The sequence below is a fragment of the Rhinolophus sinicus genome, chromosome 8 (assembly GCF_057876585.1).
Source record: "Rhinolophus sinicus isolate RSI-liver-muscle chromosome 8, RSI-T2T, whole genome shotgun sequence".
Taxonomy (NCBI): Eukaryota; Metazoa; Chordata; class Mammalia; order Chiroptera; family Rhinolophidae; genus Rhinolophus; species Rhinolophus sinicus.
Window position 1 is genome coordinate 20,815,598 of NC_142508.1, and position 11,911 is coordinate 20,827,508.

General features: G+C 36.7%; 1 protein-coding gene across 4 annotated transcripts in view; it reads left to right on the forward strand.

Moving 5' to 3' along the window:
* The window catches only part of WASL (WASP like actin nucleation promoting factor), a 63,831-nt gene extending 54,280 nt beyond the window's left edge, over nt 1–9,551 (forward strand). For all 4 annotated transcript variants that reach the window (XM_019750060.3, XM_019750058.3, XM_088799939.1 and 1 more), the window contains 2 exons: nt 1,845–1,953; nt 6,953–9,551. In XM_019750060.3, the coding sequence (XP_019605619.2) occupies nt 1,845–1,953; nt 6,953–7,014 (171 nt within the window). In that variant the 3' untranslated portion in view covers nt 7,015–9,551. The remainder of the gene's footprint in view (nt 1–1,844; nt 1,954–6,952) is intronic.
* Nucleotides 9,552–11,911: the final 2,360 nt, after the last annotated feature.

Consider the following 11,911-nt stretch of genomic DNA (forward strand, 5'->3'; position numbering starts at 1 on the left):
AGAAGGTATTTTATTTTTAATGAATACAATTATGTCCCCTTTTGTTAAACAGTTGGTGAGTTATATTTCCTAATTACTCTCCCCATCAGTTTCCCCACCCCAACCTTCCCCCCCCCAAAAAAAAAAGGGGAGAGAGAAGAAAAACCCTATAAATTGTTCTCTAAATTTCTTTGTAGGGAATAAAAATGTTCCCCTAAACAGTTTTTAATGTTTTAGAAACATGTTTTCCATTCTAACAGTAGGATAGTAGGCAACTTTCATCGTAAATGATCACTTTCCTTTTGATTACATTGTAGTATTATCATAAAGTGCATAATCAATGAATGATTGGTACGTTACACATATAATCTGAGTCCATAATTTTACTTCATTTTTAAAAAGATAACCAATCTGTGGTTGAAATTTCTCAGGCCGTGTTTCTTTAACTATTCTATATAAATCATCAGTTTAGTAGATGATGAATATGACTAACCACAGATTTACTTAAAAAAGCTGGCAGGAAGGATGCAAGTCTTTACTTACATGCATTTTGAATTCCTTGTTCCTGGTACTGAGATAGAACATGTCACATAAGCGCTTCCAAAATGAGTTGGTGACAGGTTGTGTCCTGTTATGCTCACGGGGAGTCGCGCTGTCCCCTTGACACTGGGGGCTGCTTTCTGAAGCCGCCTGCTGAAAGTCAAAGTTCTGAAACGATGTCTGTCATCCTTTTTGTGTGTGGCACTTCTATAACAGTAATAGTTACTATGCAGTCTCTAAACACCTAAATAGTAACGAATGGGTCTTTGTCTTGTTGGGAAGTATTAATACTTTGAATATTTTTTAAAAATCTTTAAGTCCAGAAAGAAAAGAAGTGTTAGGAGAAGAGTTGTAAAGACCAAAATGAAAAGTTTGTCCTAATAAAGTAATTTTTCTTTGGGAAATGATTTAGAATTTCAAATTGTAGTTATCTACTTATCTGTCCTAAAACCTGTATAATTATTTAGTACAGCTGTGCTGTTTCACTTTTAATTATACTAATATTAATATTTTTACATGTATAAATCCAGGAACAAAACAAAACGAATATTTTGTGTGAACAACTGCTCATTTTAGTCATTGTGCACTTAGAGCACTAAATTGGGATTTTTTTTCCTGAATCTCTACAGACATCTGTATTTTCTCTTTTTTAATATAGATGTTGGAATTAGGGATAATTTTGTGTAGAACTTAGATTTTAATGGGAATCTTTGATACAAATATTTTTTCCTCAAAGTACACTTTGTAGCAGAGAGAAGTACTTGAGTTAGAATGAGTTCGCTGTCTTGTGAGGGAGGCACATTGTGAAAGCTACCCAACTCGTCTTCTTAAAGAGAAGTTCTGTGCTATGAGAAGGGAGGTGTTTTTTGAATTATTAATAACTCTGAGTGTTTCCAGGAGAACGTAAGTCTCAGCAGCTGCTCTCACGTATCTTAATCGTGCTTCTCACCTAGCAACTCTAGGAATCTCAGTATTACCTTAGTGTTATATTCAATGGTGTCACCACCTAAGGCTGGTGTACAGAAGTACCCCGGTGCAAGGGCAAGTGTCACCAAGAAAGGGTTTGATTGTTAACCTAAATTTGGAGATATATTGATGACTTCAACATTAAGAAGGGAGGAAGTATATCTTCAATAATTCTTTTAAGTAAAGCAGCAATTTATTTCTTTTTAGTTGAGTTAACCCTGTCCTGGGCTTTGTTTGTTTGTTTGTTTGTTTTTCCTTTTACACTAAGAACTAATTCTTCTAAGAAAGTAAGACTTTCTGGAGACAAAAATTTTTTGCTAAGGATTTAGTACTGAATTTTGCTAACTTTCTTTTCCAAGGTATCTGATGGCCAAGAGTCTACACCACCGACACCTGCACCCACTTCAGGAATTGTGGGTGCATTAATGGAAGTGATGCAAAAAAGGAGCAAAGCCATTCATTCTTCAGGTATATTACCATGTGTATATGTATATTGAATGAATTTGAATGTTTGAGCTCTATTTTTCTTTTTATTGTATGATTCAGTCTGTAGTAGCTTTTCTCTGCTATCAGTAACTTATTGATGTGGATTCTAGGGCATATTTTTAAAAGTTGTCAACCACTGTGACCAGTCTAAAGCTTAATGGATGTCAGGATACCACAGCCATAACCATAAATTGGAAGAACAGCTTTGGAAAAATAGCAGTTTCTTTTCCTGTACCGAGCAATACAGATAGAATGCTGGCAGACAACCTCTAAACAGGCTTGCAATTTCTGGATCTCATTCCTGACATTCCTGTGACATAAAAAAATCCAGGCAGTTCCTGGATTTATGAGAGTTCAGGCTGAGAAATTAGATAATTTACACCGTTTCTGGAGTTTGCTAAAGAATTTGAAAGGTTTTTTTTGTTTTGTTTTGTTTTTTTCTGGTTGTTTTTTTGGGGGGTCATTTTTGTCATTTCTTAAAAAGATTTGTGTGAATAAACTACTACCTATTTTGAGGTTATTATTAAGCATATGCACACAACAGGCAAGTAAATACTGCTTTTTACAAAGAGTAAGGATATGGGTTTCGCTGATGTAGGAGCTGAGGTTTACTGAAGAGCTTCTCCAGCATGATATACTAGATAGAAACAGATCTTTGCTCTTATTAAATCATCATTTACTCATTGGACCTCAGTGTTCTTGTTATGTGGAGAAAGTTCAAAAATCATATGATTGTTGTGAGGATTAAATAAACTAAATAAAATGTGCTATGATGCCTAGCACATACCACGTTTCCCCAAAAATAAGTCCAGGTTTTATACCACATTTCCCTGAAAATAAGACCGGGTCTTATATTAATTTTTGCTCCAAAAGACACATTAGGGCGTATTTTCATGTACAACAATCTACATTTATTCAAATATAGTCGTGTCATCTTCTAGAACATCGTCATAACATACTAAATGCATCCATCTGGCTGACAATCTTACCTGGGGCTTATTTTGAGGATAGGTCTTATTTTCGGGGAAACATGGTAGTAGGTTTCAATAAATGTTCTTTCCCTAATCTGTGTTTCTCTAAGGATGTAGATATCTGTGATCCTCGAGCAACATTTGTTTTCCTTAAGTTGACATATTTGTTCCCTTACTGTGTTACAAGGATAGAATAGGCTGATTCAAACCACAAGTATTTATTGTGGAGTAATTATAAAATAATAAAACAACAAAAATCCATATCTTCGTGGAGAATACATTCTAGTGAGAGAGAAAAACAACAATAAACAAAATAAGTTAGAAAATTATATAATATGTTAAATGGTGATAAAAACCAAGGACAAAAGTTAAGCAGAGAAGGGAGGTATAAGGAGTTACAGGCAGTGGGAGGGAAGTTCATTTTGAAATGGGGTGATGCAGCGTAGCTGCGGTGACATTTGAGATGGTACCAGAAGGAAGCCATGTAGAAAACTTGCAGCATGTTTAGGTGACAGTAACAGCAAGTGCAGAGTGCCTGAGGTTGAGAACCTGTGAAGGAGTCAGTGTGACTAGAGCAAGGGTGGGAGGGAAAGAGTCGGAAGGAATGACGTAGAGGTAATAGGGGCCAGGAGTGCGGCTGTGGAGGCCATGAGTGTGATGGGAAACAATGGGAAGGTTCTTAGCAGAGGCAGAGATCCAGGCAAGATGGGATGTGATGGAGGTTTGAATCATTGGTAGCACCAATGAGCAGTGGTCGGACCCTGCTTATAGTTTGAATGCTGAGGTCATTTGGGTTTGCTGATGGATTAGAAGTGATGCTTGAAAAAAAGAGAGGAGTGAAGAAATGACTCCAAAATTTTTAACCTGAGCAACTAACTGAAAGGGTGAAATTTTCATTAATGGAGTAAGCCAAGACTTAAGGAGGAGCAGTAGGTTTGAGAGGAAAGATTAGGAGTTTGGTTTTATACATATTAAATTTGAGATACCTATTAAAAATTCAGATACAGGTATTGAGTAGGCATTTGGTTATGGGTCTGGAATTCAGGGGAGAGGCCTGGACTGTTAATATACATTTGATTGTTATTAAGATGTACTTGGTATTTAAAGTTATAGAGCTGAATGATATCAGCAAAGAAGTGGATGTAAATAGAAAAGATCTGATGAGATCTGAGGGCTGGAGAATGTGGTATCCTAGAAGCAAAATGAAGACATTTTTGAATGAGGATCAGGGTGGTCTTCTGGGTCAAATGTGTCCGATAGGTCGAGAAAACCAGGGAATATGTGTTACTAAGCTTTAGCTTTAGCGACGGTAGGTTGTCGGTGACCTGGAAAGAGCAGGGTCAGTGGGTTCATGAGAGGATAGGAGGGTAGAACGGGTTTGGAGACTGCCTGCTCTGTTTCTTTCGTGGCTTCCTGTTGATGAGGTTCCTCCTATCACTGGAATTGTAACTGGAGTTGGTAGCTTACCAGTATGTCAGTGGTATTTTTACAGCCTTTCTTTAAAGATAGCCTTTGTTTTCCTAGACTTTTTGCTTCTCCGAATGTTTATGCAGAAAGCATTCATCTGCTAGTTTACATTCTTCTAAATGAGCAGACAACTAAACTTTTCTCTTGAAAATGTGATATTCTGACCTGTTTGGTGCTAAAAATTTAGCTGAACTGTTCTTTTAAGACATAGCAATGGATGTGGACATTACTATAGAAAATATGATTATCGTATTCAGTTTATCCACACCCGGCTCAGGACACGTTGAGGGCGGGAAAAGTTGCTTATCCATTGACGTATCACCAATAAACACAGTGGCTGGCACAAAGAAGAGAATATTATTGAACTGTTGAATCATGTGGCAGAAGCTTGAGATGGCAAGAGAATTAACTAAGTCTGTTGAGAGTAAATGCAATTTATTAATCACCACTAAGTTCAGGCTGAATAGGAAAAGAAAAAGGTAACTTCAGATGGAAAATTCACACGCTCAGGGAGATTCTTGATAGCTGCTAATGTCAACAAGATAAATAAAAGTTCCTCCTGCTCAGAGGAGGAGAATGTAAGGTTACTGTGAAATATGTGATAATGAGACAGCATTCTGTTATGAAGCCTATGGGTTCTGCTAAATAGCATCCTATAGTAAGTTTTTTTACAGTTTTAATTAGCATTACATAATAGCCATGCTGATATAATGAATGTATAAGGTGGTTTTTACTTATTTTTGGACCCATTTCTTTTAACTATTTTTGTTCCTGTGATAGTCCGTGATGATAGAATTACTAGCTCTTCCTCCTCCTCATAAACGCTTGTCTGTGTCGTCCTCTAAGGACGCTCCGCATTGGGCGTGCTGGGTGCTTTTCTCCAGGTGGATTCTGCGAGGCAGGTCAAGCACAAGCGTTTGGTAGCAAATTGTTTCTCTTACTAGAAAAATAAACAGGTTAGCATGAAGTTGATTAAAGTCCTTTCCAAATTCCTTAACAATTTAGAGCTAACCATCAGACTTAATTAAATTTTAAAAATAATAGTAATAACAATAATAAATTATTAGGTCAGGGCAAAGGGAAGATATTTTTGCTCCTTTTGGCTTCTGTTAATTTCCAAGTTCTAATACTAGAGTTCAAGTATTTATTTGTAGACTCCTTCCACCAATCTGTTCTACAGGAGGAAAAAGATTGTTTTGTCTTCTGTACCTCTGGCCCACAGATATGTCTCATATTCAGTCCCTGCTGGCTCTCTACTAACGCATTATCAAGTGCTTTACAAACTTGGCCTTCATGGTCTTATGCGGTATATACTTGTTAACAGGTCAGTAATTATGGAAAGTTGGTATAATGTAGAAGAATGCTCATAGAATTTGGTGATATCAGTCAACAAGTGTTTATAGAGCAGCTTCTGGGAATCACTGTTCTGATGCTTAGGAGTCAGTGATAAATAAAGACCGGCAAAGCCCCTGCTGTCTTGGAACTTCTAGTGTGAAGACAAATTTGTAAACAAAATAGAAGCAGGAGTGTGTGTTGTGAGGAAAAGAAAATGAGAGGGTTACAGATATTGGGGGAGGGTTGTAGTTTACATAGGATGGTCAGGAAAGGTACCTCTGCAGAAGTGGTTTTTGAGTGAAGCTAAATGATGAGAAGACTCATCGAGACAGGAGGAAGAGCTACAGCAAAAGCTCTAAAACAAGAATCAACTTGGCATGTGTAAGGGACAGAAAGAAGGCCATGCATCTAGAAACAGTGAATTGAAGGAAAGGGCATTATGAGAAAAGTTTGGTGAGGGGCAGACAATAACTGGGCAGATCATGTAAGGTCTTGTAGAGTGAGGTAACACATCAGTTGTTATCCAAGTAACAATGGCCAGCCCCTGGAAGGCTTCCACAAGGACAGAAACATGAGATTTTTAAACTTAGAATTTAAATACCACTCTTACTTGCTGTAAGGCAAATGGCCTGTAGAATTGCAATAATCCAAGCAAGATACGATGGTGATGTGGAAGTGGTGAAAAGAAGTAAACTTGATGGATTGGATGTGGGTGGATGGTGAAAACAGAGGAATCAACAGTAATTTCTAGGTTTTTGGCCTAAACGCCTGAGAGAATGGTAAGTGTCAGAGGACAGACTAGGGCGGTGAGGGAGAAGCAGGTTGAAGGAGGAGATAAAGCTTTAGAAGTTTTGAGTTTGAGAATCTGTGTGATGAATAGAAGAAGACACTGAACTTGCTCTGTGTGAGTCTAAAATTTTGCGAGGCCAACCTGAATGTGATTTTACACACACAAACACAGGATGAAATTTGTGACATAGATACTAAGGAATAGAATTCACGTCTTACGACTCCTTCTTGTTCTAATCGGAAACCCATCATCAGACTCTTTAGATGTATTTTATTAGATCCATTTTGAACTGTCTTAATAACTGTATTCCTCCAGGTATCAAATGGTTTGTGTTTCAGAAGTTGAATAATCAGAGAAATCACCCAAGAATTATGTAATATTTTATTTACACATAGGTTTTGTCTTGATTTTCTTCTAGATGAGGATGAGGATGAAGATGATGAAGAAGATTTTGAGGACGACGACGAATGGGAAGATTGATCTGTATATTATATATATATTTTTAAGGTGAAGTACTAAACACTACTTTCTGTCTATGGATTCTGTAAAATTATCATGTAAATGTTCTACCAATTTGCTGTATATTTTTGTTGCCTTTTTTGCTTTTTTTTTTATTAATCTGTGCAATACCTCATTTACTCTGTAAAGGTTTGTCATAATACCCTACAAAGCTACTCCCTGTTGTTGTGTGCAAGTTTACACCAGGATGCTCACTGAATTTGTGAATAGTTTTCATTCCATCAACAAGGGAGTTTAAATATAATATGTGAGACTGACAAAAACCTTAATGTAATTTAGTTATAATGCCAGAAGGAAGACACTATTTTCATACCCTACTTTTTCTGTACCTAAATTTTCTTACTAAGATCTAGTATAGCGCTACATTCTTTTTTACGTGATGCAAACCTTAGTTTAGTTAGCCCCTTCGTTTTGGACACAATGCTATGTGAATGTTGAAGCTGATACATTGCACAGTTCTCTAGACATCCCTACACTGATGCAGTTTCTCAGATGTTAGCAATATGGTCTGCAGAAATCACTACAGAGATGCTAGTCGTGGAAATGGTGACACACCTCTGACAGCGGCATTGGCTATTGCTGTGTAGCAGTGGCGTTTGGAGGCTGGATTCATAGGAGCCCTTACATACCTGTACTTGACTGAAGTTACTTTTCTGTGATAGCAAATGTGGCAGGCTCTTTTTGGCAAAAATTTAAGAAATATTTTTTAAATGGTATTATTCTGAAACAAATGTTACTTAAAGTGTTCGAGTTGGGGCAGCGGTCTTGGGGATAATTTTCTTCTATATGAATGAGACTATACATTATGATTACTTCAATATTTGTTTAAGTATGCTATAGAAAATCAGAACATTATAAAAATAAGAAATTAAGTGTTTTTATTTTGCAATTCATATGGATCAAGGTATTCAAAAATAACAACCATAAAAATCTAATCTAGTTGGCAAAGCTATTCACTGTAATGCTGAACCTACTATGCTATTTTTTTTTTTTTATAGTTTCTCAAGGTTTTTGTCAAATGTCAGGTGAAGGGTTATATTTGGAACACGTAACTCAATGATAGATTAAAAAAAACAAAACTTTACAACCTGCACATTTGTTATGTATACTAAATGATATGTTAAAAATAGGGTTTCCTTGCCTCTCTACAATACACTAATCTGCCTAAAGGTGGTTTTCATATTTATAGTGCTAGTTATCATACCTACCTACTTTAAAGTTTAGGTAGAAAAATGATCTGATTTAAGTACAGACACATTTTTTCTCACATTGAGTCATATGCAGAATGTAGTTCCAAATGTATTTCATTACTGTAGTCACAATAGCCCACTAAAAATTAAGCTCTATAGAATTATACCGACCAAAATCTAGTATTGGCATGATCTTGACAGGCTGGACCTGCGAGATGTGGCTTGAATTTTCACCAATTATCACATAATCTCTCGTGATCATGCATCTCGTTCTCATAAGAAATAATTTAAAAGGTTTTGTTGCTGAAAGCAGTAAGTGGTGCAGTAAAACAGTTAAGTTATTCAAAGAATGTTCCGTCTTTGCAAGAGTAATTTAAGCATATGGGAAAGATTCTAGACTTTTTTGTTTTTTTGCAAAAACAGTGCCCTCTGCTGCTGGAAACCTTTTCCTGCTTACTATGGTTTTTGTTGTGGCTTGAGCTTAGTGAGTCTGCTGTGGATGAGGCTGCACAGCTACCAACCAATAAAATGAGGAATTTGTGCAAGTGGTAAATAGAGCAGTATAATTACTATAAGTGATATTAAACATTTTCCTTTTTTTTTCTTTTTGACATTATAAAAAGCATTTAAATATCCTAGAAATGTCTTTAAGGTAATGCCAATTTAAGATCTTTCTTAACTTTTGGCCAAGGAATTCAGGGTTTTCCAGCTGACTTTGGTCTGATAAGTATTTATCAGGAGCTACTCTAAGCAGAGGATATTAATTCTTTGACTTGGAAACACAATTTTGAACTTGTAAGATGGGTGTAAAATTTGCCAAAGGTAATTGAGTTTATTCTTAAAGATATAAAGACTTTTTGTTGTTGTTGCACAAAGTCTGAATTACTATTGGTTGAAACACAGCCGCTGTGGCGTTCTGTCCGGGCACGGTACCTGAATCACGTTCAACGTGAAGGCTGCATGCTTCAGTCCTCCACCACGTTGCACTGTGGGCAGCTCTGTACCTGCAGTGGCACTGCCAGGCAGCCTCCACTGTGTGCTCCAGCTAAATGATTGTCTGACAGCCCTCACATTTAACAACCTAGCATGAGGCTTTTTATATCTAAGTGCTATGTGATAGACAATTTCAGCTAGCCACATACTGTATGTATGAGATTCATAAAGACGTTCAATCATTCGTTTCCATTTATCAACTGAAATTTTGTTTAGTATGTGAATTTTTTTTGAAATGTATAGTGGATAGGATGTTGCACTGGTGGCAATTCATCATGGAGCATAATAAAATTAATTTGACCCAAATATATAAAATAGTGTGTTATTCATTGTTAAGATTAAAATGGATGAGAAATCTCTTCAACTGTGTAGTAAAGTTACACAGTGGTGAATAATAATGGTTGGAGTTTTCAGCACACCGCCAGCCGGGGAGTTAGTGTGCCGTTAAATAAACATGGTGAACAGAAGAATGTCACACCCTGCTCTGCTGGGAAACACGACAGCTGCTCAGCTGCTCCCTGGAGGCCTCTGCTGTGGTTCAGAGCATTCCCAGCGCAAGGTCAAACCGAAACCCTTTCATGGAGCAGAAATAATGAAGTTTCCTAATTCAGAATGATGCTGGCGTTTACCCGTGTAGTTTTCAGTGAAAGCCAGATATAACAGTTCATGTGGGACTGAAATAGCTCTTCATCAACGGTACTAAAGATGGCATTTACTTTAAACAGGAAACTCAGTTTTTGATAAAATAGAATTTTTTGTTCTGCTGACCCTGGGTGGCACAAGTGGGTGTCTGACAATTAAACTAAGTTATGGAATCCAGTGTGTAGGATGCTACAGAATGCCTTCTTAGAGCTTTAGCCCAATTTAATGAACATTTCAAGAGTAATATGTTCTATTTAAAAATTGTTTCTATTGTACAAATATGAACACTTAAGAATGTATTAACTAAACTTGACCAAAAAATTTTAAAAAGTGCCTCAGTATTTCTTTTGTCACATTTTATTTATCTAATCAACAGAGAGATTCCTGAAATAACTTACTCTTTTTTTAGGAGCGGAGTCCTTAAAGGACGACTACAGAGATAAAGACTGTTTATAGTACAGTAGGGAACACTTCATGCAAAAGTTGAGAAATTTTGCTTTGCACGCTTTTTTTGACATTGTCACCTCTTACCTCCAAAAGACAGCATTTGCTTGTAATCTCTTGGTCGTTTATTCATGGTTGGTTTTTTTTAACTGCTTTTCATGAAGCCACTGAGAAAATGTGTAGTAAATTAGTTGCTGTGAATATGATGGGAAAAATAACTTGCAGCTCATGCTAAGTCTGCCTTTACTTCTGTCTGATAATATGGTATCATTCATTGCCATGAGGGAGCCCGTTGGAAATTTTGGCTTTATAACAAAACATATCTAAATGAATCAGCCATAGATCTTTTTTCTGTAAATATACATCAGTGGCCATACTAACTATACAGTATTTAATTTCACAGGAATCCATTGTAAATGTAAACTGGCCATGTGCTCCACCAATAAGATTGACAAATCAAGATAGCAATAGCACACAACTATTTTGAGTAAAATAGATAGTAGCTTACAGGTGGTTTTTAGTTTAGTCAGATATTTTTGTATTAGGGAATTTCTAGTAAACCTGAAGTGGTCCCTTCATTTTTAACTACAAAATTTTCTTACCCTTACTTTTTTTAAACTTTCTATATAAGAGTAAGTTCAGTTCTAATAGTATCAAATTGCATTATGGCACTTGAAGTTCCAAGTGTCATATTGACACTATTTCCTGTCTTGAATTGATTGGCATGTCTTGACCCAAATTCAGTTTTATCTCAGTTATTTCTCGATGTGTGAGGATTTTCATCAAGGCCTAAGTATAAACATTTTTTTAAGAACCAGTATCACCATATTTAAACAACTCTTTATTAAGAGTAAATATGTGATGGGCATGAAATATAACGGTAGGGGTAAGCTAGGTCCCCTACTCCCTTAAATCTGAAATACTTATTTAACAACTGAAAGACAGTTGGAGATCAAGTTACATTAAGCCCTCATTTTCCAGATGAGGTTACCCACATTCAGAGTGGTTGAGGGGCTTCCCCTGTCGGTTAGCAGGAGCTAATACTCGAAGCCAGATCTGACTTCTAGTTCAGGTACTCTTTTTTTTCCTGCACCATAGTATTGTTTTATCCTTGCTTTTTCTCTTTTCCTTGTTGTTTTCTATTTTTCTTGAATTATGGATAAATTGCAGATTTACTTTATTTCTGGAAGATTTGTGGCTATAAGTTTCACCCTTCCTCACATGTCACCTGGGTGTAGATAGAAGCCACCAGCACCCTGTTTCTGACTCTGCCCGGGAAAGCTGGCTGGCTTGTGGAGCCAGCCTCTGACTCTGAGGCATGTGATCATATTTTGGCTCAGTGATGGCGGTCACACATGGTCCAAGCATTTGGTCATCACCAGACAGTCCTGTCACTTAGTAGTATGTTGAAATGAAAGTGAACTTTTCATTCTACTTCCCAATTATTGTTGTTCCTTATGGATGTTTTTTAATGGGCCTTTATTTAAACATAAGTGTTTTGTAAACTCACAATAAATTTGCCTGACAGAACATTAGCTTGAGAATGTATTCATCTTTCTGTGTAATTTTCAGTCAGCAGCTGCACTGTC